The sequence below is a fragment of the Ischnura elegans genome, chromosome 13 (assembly GCF_921293095.1).
Source record: "Ischnura elegans chromosome 13, ioIscEleg1.1, whole genome shotgun sequence".
In the NCBI taxonomy this organism is placed as follows: Eukaryota; Metazoa; Arthropoda; class Insecta; order Odonata; family Coenagrionidae; genus Ischnura; species Ischnura elegans.
In genome coordinates this window covers 6,788,787-6,810,705 of record NC_060258.1, presented here as the reverse complement: position 1 = coordinate 6,810,705, position 21,919 = coordinate 6,788,787, and the positions used below count along the sequence as shown (strand labels likewise).

The 21,919-nt window shown below is 36.3% G+C and overlaps 1 protein-coding gene across 5 annotated transcripts; it reads left to right on the top strand.

Moving 5' to 3' along the window:
• The first annotated feature begins 551 nt into the window (after positions 1-551).
• Positions 552-15,035, top strand: LOC124170192. 5 transcript variants are annotated; one of them, XM_046548885.1, is made up of 7 exons: positions 552-767; positions 865-945; positions 2,069-2,148; positions 7,215-7,294; positions 8,758-8,838; positions 10,675-12,140; positions 12,966-15,035. In XM_046548885.1, exons 6-7 carry the CDS (start codon positions 10,818-10,820, stop codon positions 12,969-12,971), a joined length of 1,329 nt encoding a protein of 442 aa, XP_046404841.1. In that variant the 5' UTR covers positions 552-767; positions 865-945; positions 2,069-2,148; positions 7,215-7,294; positions 8,758-8,838; positions 10,675-10,817; the 3' UTR covers positions 12,972-15,035. The 5 variants fall into 5 exon arrangements, with proteins under 5 accessions (XP_046404841.1, XP_046404845.1, XP_046404846.1 ...); XM_046548889.1 differs by having other exon boundaries at positions 845-945; XM_046548890.1 differs by lacking the exon at positions 865-945.
• Positions 15,036-21,919: the final 6,884 nt, after the last annotated feature.

The window sequence follows — 21,919 nt, the reverse complement described above, 5'->3', positions numbered from 1 at the left end:
AAGTCTGAAAACTGTATTTATCTGGCGATACCGATAACGGATGCGTGCTATACTAATCTGCGATCCTCAGTGACTGTAATCTATGTCAGAGTTTAACATCTGTCTTATGTTGAGAAAATGTTCGAGTTAGAAAAAAATACAAATTAATATTTAATAATGAAACTTATAGCATTCATCAGTCTCATTTCAGCTACTCCTGTATATCTACCTCCAGCACACCCAAGCTTTCCATAAACGACAACCAATGCTAAATCGCCTGCGCACTGCTGCCTAAACGGACAAAATCCAACGCGAACACATTTTACTGCGACTGCGCAGCGAGCTGACGAAATTACGTCACTAGCCTTAAAAGATTCTCAGTTGTCAAGCCGCACCTTCTAAGGAGTGATTGGGAAGCTCCGATTCCTTCGTCTTTATCTCGTGATCCCATGTATCAAAAATCTCGCAAAAGATCACAACCAATCCGAAGAAAAACGTTAAAAGTGATATCTATCCATCATATTCACTAATTCCAGTTAAAAGAATCACAATTATGTTCGCTCGAGCGTTGACTGGCACCATCGTTCATTGGCAATCCCTTCACCTCCATTTTTTATGAGGCACTAAAGATTAGATAAGCCCGCTGTCTGTGGGTATAAAGGCCTCTTCCTGAGCTAAAGGACGAGCATATCTCGTTCGAGTTGCGTCTGGGGAACTGATCCGCCATCTTGTAGTTCAAATCCTGTTATCTTAGAAGTATTTGACCATCGTTTTGGATTAAAATTTCTGTAAGTTTAAAAAAGGCATTGACAGAAGAGGTTTGCTTCATGAGAGTGAAATAACTTTTTCATGTCGGTAACAAAAGTAATTTATTTGATGTTTCAGGATTGCCTTTTCTGCATTGGGAATAGGATAGCCGAGGAAGGAGCGAATACCGATATCAAACGGGTTGCCTTTTTCTATTGGGTGAGTAATTTCTAACGTATTTAATCTAAAAAAATTTCAAATTATGCGAAATTGCGTGATAGCCTTTTTTATATAAGAATGTCTTTCAAATACAAGATAAAATGTAATACAATTGATTAACAGAGTTTGAAGGTAATTTATGATATGACTGTTGAGCAAATGTTTCATGTGTTATATCTATAGAAAGTTTTTTGCCACCGTGTATTACATACTTGTTCGAAGGTTAACAGACTTAATGCGGTATTTCAAAACTCTACTTAAACGAAATATTTATTTTTTATTCATGGGGCAAGAAGTAATTGCAACGTTAGTAAAAATAGCTTGTGGGCGGTTTGGACCATCTTACTCTGAGATCTTAATTACTCAATTGTTTTTTACTTTTGTGTCAGATGGAGTTTCGATTTATACAGGCAATATAATCAAATAAGTACCTATTTATAATTTTTTACTACCGTATATGTTTTTTCACTACTAAATGCAGTTATTTGATAAAAATTTCTTTGGTATTGATTTAAATCGTTGACCTAAAGAAGATGCGTTTGCAGTTCTTGGGCATTTGTTCGCTTCACTGTTTGATTGTGAGCACAACGCCTATCAGTTTTCGTATTTGGATTGACCGTGGGGGTAGAATCTAGCCAGTGTGTGTTCAGCTTAGAATCCATTACATTCATCTTCATCTCGTGATCCCATTTCTCAATAACATCTCATAAAAACGCAATCTATCCAAATATAAATAGTAAAAGGTGATATATGTCCTTCTAATCCATTAAATTCAGTCGAGGGGATTGTAATTACTTTCGTCCACGCGATGACTGGCAGTGTCGTGAATCGGCAATCCCTACACTTCAATTTTTAATGAGGCACTATAGATTAGATAAGCTCATTCTCTGTGGTTGTAAAGGCCTCTTCCTAAGCCGCAGGATGAGTAGATCTCAAGCAAGTAGTATGTGACACATTGATACGCCATTTTTTCTTCAACACCTGTTATCTTTAAGTATTTCTCCAACATTTTGGATTGAGATTTCTGTAAGCTTAGAAAAGGTATTGAAGGAAGAGGTTTGCTTCAGGGGTGTATGATAATTTTCCCATTCCAGTAACAGAAGTAATTTATTTTACGTTTCAGGATTGCCTTCTCTGCATTGGGAATAGGAGAGCCGAGGAAGGATCGAATACCGATATCAAACGGATTTCCTAACCTATTGGGTAAGTACATGCAAACGCATTTAATCTATGCTTTTTCTTATAAATTACCAATTAATGCGTGATTGTCTTATTTAAAATAAGCATGCCATTCAAGTGCAAGATTTTATCTATTACAATCGACCAAGTGAGTTTTAACGTAATATGTGGTAAGAATCAATTGTGAATATTTCTCTTCTTATATCCAAAAAACGTTTTTTGCCACAGTTTACCTCCTACTTATTCCATAGCTGAAAAACACTACCACGAAAATCTATTTCAAATGAAATCCACCAATTCCTTTTCCACGAGACGTAGCCCTATCGCAAAATAATATTTTCGAAATAGCGATTTAATTACCTCAATCAGAGGCCGCCATAAGGCAGTTCTTATGAACTGATTATTTACTGCTTTTGTGTAAAATGAATGGTACTCCTGGCAGAATGGAGGGAGACCATCCGGCTGGAAGCACGAATAGCCTTTTTCGAATAAATATTCTTCGTTGACATTCGAAGCAATTGTTCCCTTCCGTTCGACAAATTTACCGCACATTTTAAGTACATTGACAGAACATATCTTTAGGCACGCGACTAGGGGGGAACACATATTATGAAAATAAGCAGAAGTGAATTAAGTTTATAATATTATAATGTAAAAAACACAAAAGACAAATTTGTGCCTACAAATACCTAAATTAATATTGTTGGGACAACTCTTCCTGTGCACTTTCATTCTCAGCACAATGCTATAAAATATGAGTAAATTGATAACTGGCATTTAAATATTTGTACAGTCAAATTGAGCTCCTACCAAGCGTGTATCGCCGCATACAATGAAATACTGAAAGACAAATTTTATGAAAATCATTGAATTTTAACGCTAAAATCCCCCTCTAAAATCGGAAATGGATTTGATTTCTTCAGTTATCAGTTCAAAAATTATCTCTTAAGGTAAAGGAATAATCAAGGGAAAATATGTTCAAATGAATGTACGCGATTTGTAAATCTATTTCCCATATTGTCTAAAAGTGAACACACATAGCTCAGTGCTTCAACTTGCGAAGGATATTTTTTCCATTGTTTCTCTAAAGCGGCGTTTGCGATAGATAGATGTTGGGAGTCCTTTCCTCCGAAGTGACAAATACAGGTGAAGGCAGAGTCAATGTGAGGCGGAGATAAGATATCGCAAATGGAGAGATTAGCGACCTCAAACAAAGCTCCATTTATCTTTGGACGCTGAGTTTAGCCACGAGAGTTGAAATACTTGCAGAGCGATAAGAATTTTGAAGATAGGCTAGAATATCATCCTCAACAACTTCTTACGACCCAAAAACGTAATCAAAACTTTAATTAATGCTTCCAGTTTGCTTCAGAGATACGTTTCATTAGCGTCTCAAACATAATCAAGATTTGATAACGGATAAGACTCTTTTATTCACTTTTCATTATATCTCAGAAAAAGAATTCTTCCATCATTCAATGCTTGGATAAAAAATTATGGATTATCGTCTCCAGGAGTACATAATACGACCCAACGGGCTTGATATTTTTTGGTGCATTTCTAACCCGGGAAACACGTGCGGTTATTTCTCCGTAATTAATAGCATTTTTCCTTTGAACATTGATATATGGTTGACCCGGCATTACGCTTTCTTCAAGATTAATTAATAGCTTTTCTGTATGCCTGAACCTAAAGGATTCTGAAAGCTATCGGTATATATTGACACGGTGGTGAGCTGTTGCTAGGAGCCACCCCGCATTAGGAAAGTCCAAAAATTCGTTTAATTCAAAGTACCAAATGAGTTTTATAGAAGTTTCATCAGAAATAAAATCGCCGAAAAATACCTATTAAGACATGCAATTGCAGCAGAATGCAAGTCATTTATAGCAGATATGTGGGGTTAGCCATTACCACTGTCAATGATGACAATCAAATGACATTTTGTCGGAGTTATGTCGGGAATTTCGTTCGGGGGCATCCAAAACCAGGAGAAATTCTATTTTGTGATAGGGTACTAAACAGAAGGTTGTAAACTAATTTTAATTTTTTTCATTACTGAAAAAAAAACTTCATTTATTCAAAGAATTTTTTTGTAAATTAATGACTATTAAATATTTTGTTTTCTTTTATGGAGACGAGTACTTGTGTTCTCATATATTTGGGGGGGGTCCGGACCCCCCGGACCTCCCCTCTTGCCAGGCCACCGCCTTGGAGACCCCCTTTCACAAGATTCAATCCTTCGGGAATGCGCCGTCACTCTGCTTATCCCCATCGTGTTTATCTCTTATCTTATTTGTATTCTCCTGCTGTCCACCTCTCATCTCCCAATCCAACCGCCTCCGATCTTTCGTGGGAATTTCCGATCGCCTTCTCTAGACAGAATTCTGCGTGCGTGCTCACTTACCTCTGCGTCCCACCGCACGTGAAAAGAAATTGGAATGGATCAGAGAGATATCATTGAGTCATTTGGCGATAATGAAAAAAAAACAAGATTTTATTTCGTAACGATCGTGTCTTCGCTTCCGTACGAATTTGTGAAATATCGAGTTTTGAATTATTCGGAAAAGCATTTTTTTCTTGGAACAAGAGTTATTCTCCCTTAAGTTATTTTCACCTATCACAGATTGCATGGCAATATCATTTTAAGGATGGATTTTAAGTATTTACTGTTCGACTTTTATGATTATTAAGTTTCAATTTAATATTTTGCTCTAAAAGAAACAATTATAGCCACAACTGGCAATGAATTTCGTGCAAAATATATTTGCTCGAACGAAAAAAATTAACTCAATAATAATGTAAAAAACATTTGAATATTGAACAATATAAGAATTTAAAAATTCACCTGCGTCTGGAATCTGTCCAAAGTTTAGCAATATTCATGCGGTAAAGACAGTGGATATGTCTCCTTGCTACGTTCCAAATTGGAATATTTTGCTAACTGGTCACTTTATTATAATTCCGGACACGTTAAATCCGGATTGAACGTGTCCAAAATAAATTTTTCAAATTAAATAATTACGATTTATTAATCTCTATGTCTGATTACAACACTTCATATATTCTTTCCCTAGTTAATTTGAAAACTTCTGCACGACCAAGGATCCTCCAACAAAGACATATTCCTCTACAAAATTATCAATAAATAACTAGATTGTTCCTATCTCCTTTATTAGTAACTTTTAATGGATCCCGTCATAGCTTTATAAATCCTAACCTGCTTGTTTTTAATTACCATGGAGCAAATTATGTCTTCAACTCCCAGCTATGATGAGATAAAACTAAAAGTCATAACAGTCCGTGAAGTCTTTAAGAAACTAGATTCTTCGAGAGAATATGTCAAAACATTCAAGAATATTCACGCATTAAAGACAGTACATATTGCAGTTATAATTTAATTAGAAAAGGCTTAGATTTCGGCTTGATTCGGCACAAGTATTGATATCTCCATGTCTTCATCTAAATTTTATGGTTATTTCTGGCGAATTTTATTGCGAAATCCTGCATACGATGATTTAATTGGTTGACGTTTTGTGCATGTTTGTTATTTTCCATCATCTGTGAAGTATAATGTAAGGATACATGGTTATGGGTTAACCTGTAAATAAAGAAATGCATAAAACTGGTATAGTGTAGAATATCCGATATCATTTGGTAAATAGAACATCAGAAAAAACTTTCCCATCACGTCCTTCCATTACCTGCTCAATAATGTCTTCAATCGTTGCCATTTATCTTTGATATATTAGAGTTATTTATGAAATATTAATTATTGTATCAAGATTGCAACGGCGCGAAAGAATCGTATATGCATCGATCTTCATTTCCTTACTCTTTTTTCTTGGCACGCTAGCGCTAACCATCGTAAGTTCGGCAGTATTAGGTACTAAGGCCTACGATGGTAACTCTGCGCGTTTACACGACGTTTTGAGGTTACGATCGTACGGATCAACTTCGCGACGATCGTTATGTAAACGGGGCAACACAGATTGTTTATGAAAACAATAGAAGAGCGGAGAAGGCATTCGGTTCTTCTTCGACAATTGCCTGTCATTGTAATGACTCAAATTTATTAAACTTTTACTATACTGAACAGCTAGGCCCAGCCATGTAGAATATATAATTTCTTCAACTAAGGATGCCTTCACAGTTTGGCGTTGCATTCACGCCGCGGCTGGAGAGCCAATCAGAGACTGTCTTAGAGAAATGATGACGCTATCTCGCCAGCTCGGTGCGTCGTCTCAGAAAAATTTGATGACGTCGGATTTTCTCTGCGTGAAGGCGGCAGTAAGCTGGTGATTTTGAATTGGTGTTTGTTTATGGGAAACTTAGGTATACAATTATGCAGGGGTGGCTAATTTTATTAATCACCATTATTTGAAGTTTTAATTTTAGATATTTGGTATATTTTCTAAACATAAACATATCGATTTAGAAAATAAAACTCTAGGGTCGTAATATTGCATTGGGAAGTGCCATCACTTTAAACGCAGACAAAGTAACAACACGAATACATTTTTCTGCGACGGCGCAGCGAGCTAGCGAAATTACGTCATCAATCTTCAAAGACGGATTTCAATTTTTCAGTTGCCAAGCTCCGACTTCTATGCAGTAAATGGGAAGCTCTGATTCCTTCATCTTCATCTCGTGATCCCATGTATAAAAAATCTCGCAAAAATTCACAACCAATCCGAAGAAAAAACGTTAAAATGATATCTATCCTTCTTATTCACTATGTTCAGTCAAGAGAATTGCTATTATTTTTGCCCAAGCGTCACTGCCACCATCGCTCATTGGGAATCCCTACACTTCAATTTTTTATAAGGCACTAAAGATTAGATAAGCCCGCTGTCTGTGGGTATAAAGGCTTCTTCCTGAGCCAAAGGACGAGCATATCTCGTTCATGTTGCGTCTGGGGAAGTGATCCGCCATCTTGTGGTTCAAATCATGTTATCTTAGAAGTATTTTTCCGTCGTTTTGGATTAAGATTTCTGTAAGTTTAAAAAAAGCATTGAAAGAAGAGTTTTGCTTCATGGGAGTGAAATAATCTTCTAATGTCAGTAACAGAAGTAATTTATTTTACATTTCAGGATTGCCTTCTCTGCTTTGGGAATAGGAGAGCCGAGGAAGGAGCAAAACATCGATATCTAACGAGTTGCCTTTCTATTGGGTAAGTAATTGTAAACGAATTTCAGCTACGCTTTTTTCGAATTATGCATAATAATGTGATTGCCTTTTTAATATAAGAATACATTTAAAGTACAAGATTAAATATGATACAATCGAGCAACAGAGTTTGAACGTAATTTATGATAGGAATGGTTAGCAAATATTTCTGGTGTTATATCCATAGAAAGTTTTTCACCACCGTGTATTATATACTTGTTCGAAGGTTTGTAGACTTAATGCGATACTCCGAATTTCTATTGAAACGAAATCTTCATTTTTTTATTCATGGGGAATTAACTTATTGCAATTTAAGTGCGTAAAAATTGCTTGTGGGAGCTCTAGACCATTTTACTCAGAGGCCATCTTTAGTCAGTTCTCATGAGCTGATTATTTTTTACTTTTTTTCAGATTTAGTTTCGATTTATTCAGGCCTTCCCAATTTTGGCATGCGGTCTGAGGATTTGCTGCGATTTTTTAATTGTGAATACTTGCAAAATTACTATTTTAAATGTCAACAATCATCGCTATCTTCATATTTTTGAGTAAAAAAGACATGAGAGACTGAAAAAATAACTTTTATTATACTTACTAGAGGACCCTGTAAACTTCACATTACCTTCATTAACGAAGCTATGTTTACAAAAATCTTCGTTCTTCGTTCGTTTCGCTAAAATCCAAAAACGGTTAAACCGACCTACTTCTCTCAACCACGTAACGGATTAACATCTCCTTATGTCATACATAATTATATCAACAATTAAGTACCCACCAACACCTTTTTTGTCTGTAGCGTTTATGGGATGTCACTATTATTGCATTTATTTAATAATATTTGCTTACGTTTTGATTTGAATCGTTGAACTGATAAAGATGCGTTTGCAGTTCTTGGGCAATAGTTCGCTTCACTATTTGATTGTGAGCACAACGCCTACCAGCTTTCATATCTGGATTGCCCGTGGGGGTAGATGTTATCCAGTGTGTTTAGGTTAGAATATATGGCTTTTATCTTCATCTTTTAATACTATGTCTCAATAATCTCGCAAAAAATACCAAAAAATACAAAGATGAATAGTAAAAAGTGACATCTGCCGTTTTTATCCATTATGTTCAGTTGAGAGGATCGTAGTAATTTTAACCCAGAAGATTAGTAACAGAGTCAAAAATTGGTTTTCTCTAAACTTCCTTGTTTTATACCTCACAAAAGATTAGATAAGCCCATTCTTTGTGGGTGTGGAGGCCTCACCCTACGCCATGGGGTGCCATAGTAAGAGCAGATCTCGATTGAGTTGTGTAGGTATAGGGAAACGTTATTTTTTCTTCACCTTTTTTATCTGAGAAGTATATTTCCATCAATTTGTATTGACATTTATGGAAGTTTGAAAAGGCATTTAGGAAAGGTTTATTTCATACGAGTATTACAATTATCCCATGCTAGTAACATAAGTTATTTATTTTACGTTTCAGGATTGCCTTCTCTGCATTGGGAATAGGATAGCCGAGGAAGGAGCGAATACAAATTTCAACTAGATTTGCCTAACCTATTGGGTGAGTATTTGCAAACGCATTCCATATAAGTTTTCTTGGAATTATGGATAATAGTGTGATTGCCAATTTTATATAAGAATGCTTTTCAAGTGCAAGATGAAATCTAATACAATCGACCGACAGAGTGAACGTAATTTATTGTGAGAATGGTTTGTAAATATTTCTTGTGTTATATCCATAGAAAGTTTTACGCCACAAGTGTATTACATACTACTTCCAACGTTTACAGACTTAATGCAATATCCCGAAACTCTATTTAAACGAAATATTCACTTTTATATTTTAGGAGAAATAGTCTTATTGCAACGTTAGTGCGGAAAAGAAGCTTGTGGGCACTCATCTTAATCACAGTCCATCATTAGTCAGTTTTTATGCGCTGATTATTTTTGGCTTTCGTTTCAAATGCATTTATGAACCATACAGGCCTTCGAAATTTAATTCATGTAAATTTGGCAAGTGGTCTGCGAGACCGTTGCGTTTTTTAATCGTGAATACTTTCAAAATTTCTATTTTCAATTTCAATAATCATCGCATTCTTCATTTTTTGAGTGATAAGGATATGAGATACTTAAAAATGAACTCTTTTTATTGTATACTAGAGGACGCAATAAACTTCAAATTACCTTCGTATATCGAGCTATGTATTGAAAAATCAATTGATCTTCGTTCGTCTTGCCAAAATCCGAAAACGGCTAAAGCGACCTTCTTCTCACAACCGCGGCATGGATTACCTTATCATTATGTTAGAAATAACTATATCAACATATAGGTACTTATCAACAATTTCTTCGGTTGGTGCTATTTTTAGGTTATCACTATTAAATTCGGTTATTTTATAAAACTTGATTATGTTTGTATTTAAATCGTTGCTCTGATGAAGAAGCGTTTGCAGTTCTTTGGCCAATAGTTCGCGTCACTATTTGATTGTGAGCACAACGCTTGTCAGCTTTCTTATCTGGATTACCCGTGGAGATAGAGGCTAGCCTTTGTTCAGCTTAAAATCCATTACCTTCATCTTCATCTTGTGATCCCATATCTCACAAGGGGAGTGTCACAAAAGTGGGTCTCAGATATCAATCAAACTTTGTGGTGTTGTAGTCCATTGGGAGCTGTCCACGAATCACCCCCCTTGTGGGGTTAATTAACCAATAGTTTAAACAAAAAACGCAGTTAAACATTTGCAGGTGAAATCTATTCCTTTGAGATCGCGCATCAATCATCGCCTGGCGTAGTCTAGTTGCTACGGTACCGGACTACTACGCCGGAGGTCCTAGGACCGAGTCTCCGCAGCGGCTAATTTTTTTCAGTTGTTATTTTTTATTTTTCTTTAATAAAATTCTGCAATTGAACATTATTTTATCGATTTTCCCCGTAAATTTTATTTTCATGCAAGGAATTTTTTTATCTACATGCTTTATACCTTAAGTCATGTTATTTCCGTGTCACAACACAAAGCATTTTTTTACGATACACATTCACTTGGTTTCCTTTTATGTTGAAATATCATATTAAGGACTCATATTTTAAAATTGTCAAGTTTATTTCAAGAATCCGATTGCTTTCATTAGCTGAAATTTCAGCACAGCGGGGTTGGAAAGTAATAATTTAGCCGGAAAGCTAGGCGTATGTGATATCCATAAGAATCGATCATTCTCTTGCCGTGGTAGTAAAAGCAAAATTAATCAACGCTATAATATTCGGGAGCCCCTAGTCACAGATGGCTTGCATGTAGTTTAGTGACCGCTCGCTGAAAAGATGGTTTACCGACTCGATAAAGCGAATTATGGTTGAACGAGTTGAAGGTAATAATCTGATATTCATTCTGTTTCTTTGCAGTCAACGTTTCATCCTTTCGTAGCAACACTGAGATCGTGTGTTACTCCTCGCTGACCAACGCTACCACGCCTGGTTCCCATTGGCCACTCCCTGTATTCTGAATCCAACATACTCTTAAATAATTATTTCATTCTTTCGAAATTATGGCAAGGAACATTTCTGCTAGCGGCGCTGAGCAATTTGTTGAGGAGAGGCTTCTTGTTGGATTGGTGACTGGTTCACTACTCCAGCATAAAGAGCTGCTGGAGATGTTGGAAGATGTCGATGTTCGTTATCCACGGCAAAGAACACTCTTGCATGTTGGTGTGGGACTAGGAAAATCTGACTGGGTGCAGGAGTTATTGGCGAGAGGGGCCGACACAGACATAATAGATGACAGTCAACAGAATGCATTGTCTTCGGCTGAGGAGATGGTGCGGCAGTTCCCTGATGATGTAGAACGCTCCAAAGTGCTGAATTTGGTGACATTGGTTCACAGGAGAGACCAAGTTATTATGCGTCGTCTGCTAGCATCTTCGAGTAGGAGCACTGATCATGTAACACCCGTGGCTAGCCCAGAATGTGATATTGCATCTCTCAAGTCCTCCGTGGACTCATTGAGGCGAGAGATGAAATCTCTTGTGCGACAGCTGAGCTCATCGTTGGAGGAACTGAAAGCGCAAGTTTGTGGACGCGATGCACTGTTGCGTTGTCTGGAAGAATCCGTGACGTCAACAGCGGAGGATGTGACGTGTATCAAGTGCGGTCTTATTGGGGAGGCATCTTTAAGTCAACCTACATCCGATCCGGCCAGAGCAAGGCAGGAGTGTGTGGACGCCATGATGCGTAGGACTAGAATAGTGTATGGAAGTGGAGTTGATAAAATGTGTGGATTGTATGAGAGACTGTATGATGGAGATGAAATCACTGCTTGCATAATTAAATATTTGTGTGGGGATGATCGGGTGAAGGTGATGGTGGATCTGAAATCTGAGAGAATTGGAAGGATGAAGGAGAAATTTGTGGATTTGGATGGGACTCAGTGGAATGGGAGTGATTGGACATCATTTTGTGATTTTGAGAGTGAGACTGTGTATTTGGGTGCAATGGATTGTTCTGGTGATAGGGAGGAATTCGTATGTTCTAGGTTAGCTTGGGCCCTCTCACAATTATCCCTAAAATTAGTTTTTGATAATGAGGGGATGCCATATAGCAAGGGAGATGTGGAACGAGAGCGTGAGTGGATGAGGGCTATAGAGGAGGCGGAGGAGAGGAGGAAGAGGGGAGGGGGATTAGATTGGAAAATCAATATTGCATTCGATGGGAAGACACTGAGGGCAAAGGTATGCTGGCTTGCGGCAGCTGTCCCTGAAATTATCTCTTGGTATGGATCCACAGAAGGAAGAGCTATGCTGCAGAGGAAATTCCCCCTCCTCTTCTCTCTATATTCTAACAATGTGATGGGAACACTTCTAGCCAGTGCTAAGGTGGGTCTTATGTCTATTTATTACAGTTTTTTCTTTACATCATGGTCTTCATGAAAACATTGAAATCATTATTTGAAGCTGTTTTGGCCAATAAATCGGTAATTAATAAATGTAAATGTAAACATCCTTTTGAATAATTGAAAGATTTGTTCGTAATTTAATTTTCCATGATTTCCCAAAAGTGGGCAACTCATTGGTTGGCATGTAGAGGTGAAATGAAGCTTCTGGTACATTGGTTGGCATGTAGAGGTGAAATGAAATTTCTGGTACATTGGCGTTCATCCTCTCATGCGTTCTTTGAGTAGTTTGATTTAATGAGTGTCGGGTTTTGTAGTATTAGAATATTTAAATGCAATTCATTTTAGGCAAACATTCTTCTTCCCAATATTCCAAGATGAAGTTTTCTTGTTAAAAGGTAACATATTTTTAAGATCTTATGTGTCATAAGTTTAAGAAAGTGGCTTCAAAACTAACAAACTCTAATCTAATGGATAAATATCGAAGTTAAAGATAAAATAATATAACGACATTGAAGAGTGCATATATTCAAATCCATGATATACCAATCCATTGATTCATATACGAATTTCAAACAATAATGAAAGTCTTCCAATATTTTTCAATAATAAAATTATAGATTCTTGTAGAACATTGTTCGGTTTGTTGGAAGATATTTAATAAATGTTGCTTATGAATACTGCCATTTCATTCTTGTAAATGGAGATAATATTTTATCTCAATATGAATATTTAACTAATATTGATATTGCATTTCGATAGTGATTGCACTACTTTTCATTCCAATAATTTATATTTTCTGTTTCAGAGATGAATTTGGCCTGATATACTGTGGAGATTGTGATGGAGCCAGTCCTGAAGATGAAAATTTTCTTCATATTCATTTATTTTCTTTAAGCCACTCAGCTTTTATTTGGTTAACTGAATTACTTGTGTATTTAGTGCAATATTTACACCAATTTTTTGATTATAATAAGACCTTAATGTTGATTTCATGTTTGCTACATGGCACTTTTTCATTCGGTAGTTAATCACATTTTGAGATGCATATTGTTTTAATCTTGTCGACACATAATATAGTCAGCCTTTTCCTGATCATGCCACTACGATATTTTTATTTTTGATTATATCAATTTCCATCTCATTTGCGCTATAAGTTAATGGAAGGAACGTACCATTTTGGCTTACCAATGTAATCCTACAATTTATCTGAAAGCCATCGTGCACGTAAATCTATTTGCAACATATGCAGACCTTTCCAATTTTATAATCATATTTTGCCGGATGTACTCATGTTTGTGTAGGCCTTTGATCAACATTAGATTGTTTTGGTTCCTTCCTCTCACCTTGTTTGACCCATTCACTTGAGAGACATTTCCCTGTAGTCGGCAATTACAATTATATAGGCATTACATTGTGTAGTAGGCAGAACACTATATTCGTCAAAGATTATTAATTTCAAAGATATGCTGTACAATTTAAATGGGATGTAGAATATAAATTTACAATCATGTCACACTTGACATACAATAGTAAAGATGGGATTTTTTTTTCAATTTTTACTAGTTGGAAGGCATTTACGAAATGTCGTAATTAAGTAATTAGGTTCTTAAATTCAACCTCCTACATGTTTGTGACCTTAGTCCATTTTTATTCTAGTTGGTCTTTTTCAAATTTTCACTGACGTTAGAGAAGATCTTTGCATTCATTCATGCACGTGTATATTTCCAACATTCACCTATCCTTTGTATAGTATTCAATTGACTGGAATTAGGCATTTGCTTATATCTAAGCAACAGTAAATTTCTCCTTATCCTCAGGATTGCTGCTTAGTTTTCAAGGATTGAAGTGAATGTAATGGTTATACATGTTGCCAGTTCTCTTTTTAAGAAATGTAGCTATTCTTAATTCATGCCTTTTTGAGGCCTCCTTTCTTTTGGTTTCATCGTATATCTTGGGCATATTTTTTAAAATGGCTCTTTATTTGTCCAATCTTCCATTTGATAAATGGGTTTGGGTTTTTTATTACTTTTTATGCTTCATAATTTTACTTTTTTCTTATTTTCGGCATTGGTATTAGTTACTCGTTCGTTTCTGTAATTGTATTATTTGTTAAACAATATCTATCGTCTCTCTGCTACCTGGGGGTAACAGAAATGTGGTTCATTTGATGTGTTGTTTATTTTTAAGAAAATCCATTTCAAATGATTGATTTTTCTAAGGTATTTCTGAATTGATAATTTTACCTGTGCTACAACACTCAAGTTGGTAAGACAAGATTAATCATTCAGAATATGTAAATATGTTCCATTAGATATAAATATTATATTTTTATTTCATTAACTAATCTGCAGTAGTGTCATTATATGTTGATTAAAAAAAACATTTAATAATCATGTCTGATGGTAAATATTTTATATGTAAATTTCTTAATGATTATTACCTGTAATTGATAATCTAGGATAATGAGCGCATATCATTGAAGAAAACTATGCATCTCTGAATAATTCTCTTTTGTATCTCTTGGCTTATCTCTGAAGAGGAATGGCAAGATATCCTCACTTATGGTATTGCCTGTTCTCATTTATTTAGCATTATTTTTCTTCACATTTTTTTATTTTCTAAAAATTTCATGATACTATGTGGAAGTAATGTATTTTTTCAATAATCAAATCAATTATTTAGTAGTTGTAAGTGTATGCATATTGTTTGTATAATTAAAATACTTATGAAATTTACATTTGGGGAAATAGCATTACATTGAATGTGATGCTATTAAACTAGAACTTTTTTAATTTTGCTGCAAACAGTTGTGGAGCTTTATCCAATATTGCACATCATGCTTCATACAGATAAAATAAATTTCGTATGGCTCAAAGTTTCAGTGATTTATTTTGGTTTGAAAGCAGTATCCCGTGTCAGGTGTATCAGATTCAATCATGACATATTTTGTAACAAAGTGGAGAAGGACCTCCTGATGTTCACCTATTAATTTCCATGATGCTTTTTAGTGCTGTGCTCCATTTCCCACCTTATCCTTGAAATTTTTTAATCTAATCGCTAATCAAAGGTAGATATTATTATATTTTTTATATTTTGTTATGCATACAATATGAATCCATTTTAAGAGTAAAATGATAATGATCCAGCTCAACCCGCAGTTATTGTAAATATATTGCATTTCCTACCAATCATGAGTTTGCAAACTAGGACCTCCTTTCCCTACAAATTTTAATGTGGTATTTAGAATTTGCATTATCATGTATGCACAGACCTTTTATCTATTTACTACACTCCCCAATAACTCGAGGCATTGGAATAGTATTTTTGTCTGCTGAAACGTTTCCCTTTTGCCCACTGTGAGCACAGAACAAGTATTGCTGTCTACAGTGACGTCGGAGTTATCATTCTATCAAACAATACTGACCTACAGCTTCATCTAATGCTTGTTTTCACGTTCCTCTCGCTTTTATATTGATGTTTTCTCTAAATTATATCAGGCACTCCCCCTATCTATTTTCACATATGGTGCCAGTGTCAAAAATCCTTTTCCTTTCAAAAGAAATATAGTTTTTTAAGATGTAAGGAAGTTATTGAAAAACATATGCTGATCAGTGGGATCAGGGAAAACATTGAGAAATTATATGAGGGTTTAGGATTATTATTTTCAAGATGCTTATTTTCATGTTTCTCTCGGTTTTATGCCGACGGTTTTACTAAATTCTATCAGACACTTCCGCATTCCAGTGTAAAAAATCCTTTTTCATTCAAAACAATAAATAGTATATACGATATAAAGAAGTCATTGAAAAACATGCGATCATTAGAAAGTTCAGGGAAAACCTTGATAAATTCCAGAATAACACTTGCTTCCTAGCCTAACTTTCGACCAAAGTCGTTTACCATCGCCTGGTTGAATCCTTAAGTCGTCTGAAGAACATAATCACCTAAGTTTAAAGCCAAATCCAAACGGCTTGTTTTTAAAGAACATTTTTGAACTGCGGCGAAGTGATGTATCATTTGCTCATCATTTGACAAATGATGCGCAAGTATTCCGAATGTAAAAAATTTAAAATTCAAGTCGTCAAATATAGGCAATAATTAACAAATCTCTCATTGTCGTCCAGAGAGGAATTGTTTGAAAAGTTCATTTTTTCAATAATATAAATATGCTTTGGCTCTATGATTTCCTAACCAAATCCACGCCTTATCGTCTTCTTTCGATCAATATCTTGTTTTGGAAGTCAGTGATAACCTAAAACATTAAAAAACGGAACTTTTCTGATATCTATTATTGACAGATCATTGTCTCATACAAAATCATTAAAAGACCTGGTAAAAAATTTAAATTGAAGAGTATCAACTCAATTCCTTTTTGATTTTTTTCCTCAAATTCCGCCTAAAGAATTAGGAGAAAACATTAATGCAATATTTTAGTTCTTCCTCTACTTAGGACACAACTCCGCTTTTTGAAAATGAGTTAAATGAAAAGTACTTATACCTTTTATCGGGTGTTTTGAAAGTGGACCGCCATGATGCACTGCACCAGATGTCCCGTCCTGTATTTCGAAGGCTCCGTCAATATCAGCACCTATATTTACGTCACCAACCTCATTTTCAAAATTTATATGAGTGTACAAATTGTGTTTCATTGCACCAAAATGCATTCATGTATTTTATTAATAGACGTTAATTACTGTAATTCAATCTGCAACGATAAAATTAATGTCAATGAAAAATGTGAAATACATGTTCATGTGACTACGTAGATTACGTACGTACGACCTCAGTCAGTTTTGACGTCGTTTCGCTGTTCACCCGTGTCCCCGTTAAAGACTCAGTAGATATTATCAAAGAACTCACAAAAGTTGGAGTGCCTAAAGATTTCCCGTCATTAGTGCAATATTGTCTTGAGAATTCGTATTTTCTGTGGAACAATAATTACTACGAGCAGATAAAAGGCGCAGCAATGGGTTCGCCTTTGTCACCAGTGATAGCGAACCTGTATATGGAGCAGTTTGAGAGAAAGGCACTGGCCTCTGCGAAGCACAACCATCCCTTTGGATTCGATATGTGGATGATATCTTTATCATCTGGCCCCACGGCAAGGAAAATCTACAGGAATTCCTACTGCACCTGAATTCCCAACACCAGGATATACAATTCACCATGGAGTTAAAGAAAGACGGCCAGCTACCTTTTTTGGACGTCTTGGTAAAGAAAAGGAGTGACGGTCACCTCGGGCACTCTGTATATCGGAAAGCCACGCATACGGACCGGTATCTAGACTATGCCTCGCACCATCATCCTGTGCAAATAGCATCCTTGATAAATACACTTTTTCACCGGGCCCACCGCGTTTCGGATGCTGAGTCGCTGGCAGAAGAAGAGAAACATCTAATTGCAGCATTGAAAAAGAATGGCTACCCGGATTCGGCCCTGAAAAGGACCATTAAAAGAAAACCACTTTCAAGTGAAAAAACGGAAGACGAAAGACCTGGGGCCATCATTCCCTACGTCGCAGGGCCCTGAAAAAGCACGGCATCACCACCAGGTTTAACTGTACGACAAAATTGGTGACTTGCTGCCCACAGCCAAAGACAGACTACAACACGACCTTCATGAAGGTGTTTGCAAGGTCCCTTGCTCGTGTGGAAAAGCATACATCGGTGAGACTTGCCGTTCACTCAAGATACGGATGCAAGAGCACCGAAGGGCAACGAAAAACAGGCAATTCCAGCTGTCTACCATATCGGAGCACGCCTGGACCCCGGGACATGACATTAAATTTGACGACGCGAAGATAATAGTGAAAGAAGGCAGATATTTTCCCAGACTCATCCGCGAATCCATTGAGATAGCCCGGACGGACAATTTTAACAGAGACGACGGCTACCATCTGGATGCCCATTGGAGGAGGCTCATTAGGGGGACCAATAAGAGAGCGGCAGCCACAACTGGCGGGACTGACCCCCTATATAAGGAGGACAAAAATCGTGGACCGGCATCATCTTCGACCTGAAGACGCTGGCAGCAGTGCCAGCGAAACTGTTGTCATCACCAACAAACCGACGCGGTTGCACCGGAAATATGGAGAAATTGGTACATGTTCATGTGAGCACATCACATGTTTTTCTTAGCAGATATTCGTTATGGTTTAATTTCTCTCAAACCGTAATGCGTATATTATATATTTTGGATAGGTTAAATAATACAACAGCTCACTGGAAAAATAATATCTATGAATTTTAGTTATCAAATATTACGATTTATGCCAAATACGTGGCGTAAAAAAGGCGTAGATAATCCTACGTAATGATAATTTGACAGTAAAAACGGCATATATCTAGGAGACGGCAATGGAAGGTAATTCAGGTTGCATAACTTACTATATATACCAAATAGGGGCAAAGTTGTGAAAACGCAACATTATTTTTCCGATCCGATTTTCGCTTAATGTTGACTGCCCGACGAAATATAAGCTGTAACATCTTTTATTTGAAATTTTGACGTTTATATGGACGAATAGAAAACTTAATAAAGGAAATAGCTGCCCTTAGGAAAACATATTTATCTTGCGTATCAGGTGACTTGATAATAGACTCATTTTGAGTGTTTTTTTTAGTATCGAAATATTTATGAAATGCCATTAATATCTCTATAAATCAGTTTTACCTTATACTTATCGAAAAAAGTGAGTTCTATATCAATAAAATTCAATTGAAACAGTTTTGCATTTATTAATAATGTTGCGTTTTCCCAACTTTAGACGTGAATTTATACCTATTTAGCGGCAACAAGCACATCGCAATGCACGAGTGCTTTAATTTTATTCTAAAACTTGGGCAAGAAAAAAAAAATATCGGTAAGATCACTGCCACGTTTGCACACAATTGATAGTAAAGACAATCGCGTGGTAAACTCAAAGGTTGTTTTGGTGCTTTCACTTCGCAGTCCTTGAGACTTTCCGCGTTGAAACATTACCTTCGATGAAGTAGGTATTCATCACTATACTACAGAGACAAATTAGCAGGTAAAACGAGGGATTTTTTGAAGATAAAGGCTCCAAATCAGGCGACGATGGTAAAATGGGCCGGTCAGGTCGTGGAAACGATGTTTTCAATGCATAATAATCTACATCGGTTACGTGGAAAAAGGAAAAACTGTAACAGGGGAGTTTTATGATCGTTATTGGCAGTGGCGCAGCGAGGGGGGAATGGGGGATAACCCGCCCTCCCAGAGCTCAGAGAAATTTGTAAGTTTAATCCATTTTACTTATTTGGATCGGTATTACTTATAGAATAGCGTTACGGTTAATCAAATATCCTATAGAAAGCCGTAAAACTCGCAATTTTGAACCATTACTCAAAACATTTTCTGGGAGAAGGCCCCCACAGATCCTGCTTACCATGGTGGGTATGCAATACCCCCACACCCCAAAGTATTAGTTGCGCCTAAAACACCCCCTCTAGCCTTAGCTGCGCCCCTGCAACGCTTAACATCGTTGGCAATTTGAGTTATCTGGTCATAACAGCATAAATCTTAGTTTGTTTCCTAACATGCATGATCTCAATCATATATATTCATCCATGAAAGGACCTGTTTCTGACTTAAAGGAGAGATTTTAGTGAAGTAAAAGTGGGTCGCACCTTTTATTACAGATAATGTTAGAAATTCTAATCTATCATAGATAATCATTCGAGTCCGTGCGTTGCAAGGTCTACTGAGGTCTTTTTTTTAAATATTACTTAAAAATATCCTGCTATCCAGCAACGACGTAATATTTCTTGTCAATAGTATATTGGCAACGGCTGGCAATGAATTATAAGGAAAAACATTTTTTTTAAAGAGTTAGAAAATTTTCAAAGGGGCAGAAAAAGAGTAAACGTATTTTAAATAAGAGTGGTCCAAACAGATTGCTCTAAGTTCTGTGATCAATAGTAATAAAAGTTCAGCGTAAAGAGTACTCTTACTACACTTTCCGCAGAGATTGATCTGACTTTTCTTTGCCAATTTCACTTATTTAGAATTTCTCGGGGTTAACCCTAGGAAGACTGAAAAAAAATTATCGCGTAGTAGCCTGACTGGGTCCAATGGACCCTGAAACATTTTTTCCACAATATTACCAGTTTATGATGAATTTAGACTGAGTTAAGTGATGGTTTCCATCCTACTTACATCCTCAACATATTTCTTCGTCTTTATCATTATTAAATTATTTTGTTTTAAGCTATTACTGCAGCGGAGAATAATATTATCCACTCTACCAGAAATATCACTCCACCTTTCCCATTTTTATGAATGTTCATTAGCATAATAACATTAACACAAATTACAAAATGGATTTTTGTCAATGATAATTTAGATATATAACAAATTTAATGAAACAAAAGTATGATGAATTTACTAAAGTTATTAAAAACTGTTATGCTACTACATGCACTGATTGCATAAAATTTCTGAATGATCTTGGCATATAATTTGTGCACATTGTGAAGAGGATGTTCGTGTCCTTCTATCTCTTTTGTAGTTGCACTTACGACACTTATTTTCCTAGGTTGCTAAGGTTGTCAAGGAGTGTGCCACATTTTCTTTTTCGCGATGTAAATTCTTCCGATAGTTGAATTTCTCTTGGATTTCATGATATTCATGAGATACCACTTTGTTAGGAAATCCTGTAGGCTTCATGGCATTTACAGACGTGAGCTCGGGTGGAATCCCTCGTTTATTTTACCTCATGATCTCAACAATCGCTAAACCTTTGGAAAGTATTGGGCTACCTACTTATGTTTCTGGCTGATTGATCCCTCAACCATACGTGTAACTAATATTTTCCCTTGATTGACCTCTCGACTTTTCTGAGATTCTCAACCTGTGTATACTTGGACATTCCACTTGTATGAATCACTACTACGACTTGCAGCCAAAATTTTAATTCCATACTTTCCTCGTTTTGATGATACAAACTCTCTAAAGGTACAGCGCCCACGGAACATCAATAACTGTTCGTCAACTGTCATGCAGGATCCTGGCACGATTGCATATTTCAAATATTCATTCCGCCCATCAAATATCTCTCTAAAAGTCTGCAACTTGTCTTCACCTCTGCTTTTCCTCATTTCTGTCGCATTATCAAATCAAATAACCCGCAGTATTACTTTTGACTCCATAAACTGTTGCATATTGGTCGCCCGTCTAGTTTACTCCAAAGTTGTGAAAAATTTTCATTTTTGACTAGTAAAAATGATATGTATTAGCAATGCCAGAACCTTATTTATTTCAGTCATCTTCTTCATTCTACAAAGTTTGAAAAACTATATGCCTTTCAATGGTGGTCCATTTTCTAACAACATCAAAGATGTTAGGACGCAAAATTAGCAAAAAAGCAGAAGACAGAATAAAAATTCCGCACGGCGCACGGGATATGACGCAAAATATTACGCCTTCGCATTCTACCCTTTTTAGTGGAATGAGGTTTTGTTTACCACTCCTCTTTCAGATTGCGTGAAATAAAAATTTCTCCCGATAGGAATTCCTTATTTTCGCATTTCTATCATCTTCTCAGAAAGATGAAGAAAAATCGGCCAAGGTTCAGTTCTTCTTCATCCTTATTCAACATTTTAGGCTTCATCTCCACCGGAGTGACTACTACCCTCCTCCTGTTAGCGCTGTATATTTAGATGCTGAACACGTCGTTCTGCAATCTTTAGATGAATGCACTCCAAATGTGTGTCACTATTAGCAAGCCTGTGAATAAAGTGG

Coding starts and splice junctions, on each gene's coding strand:
- LOC124170192 (XM_046548890.1), top strand. CDS start 10,818: ATGGCAAGGAACATTTCTGCTAGCGGCGCTGAGCAATTTGTTGAGGAG.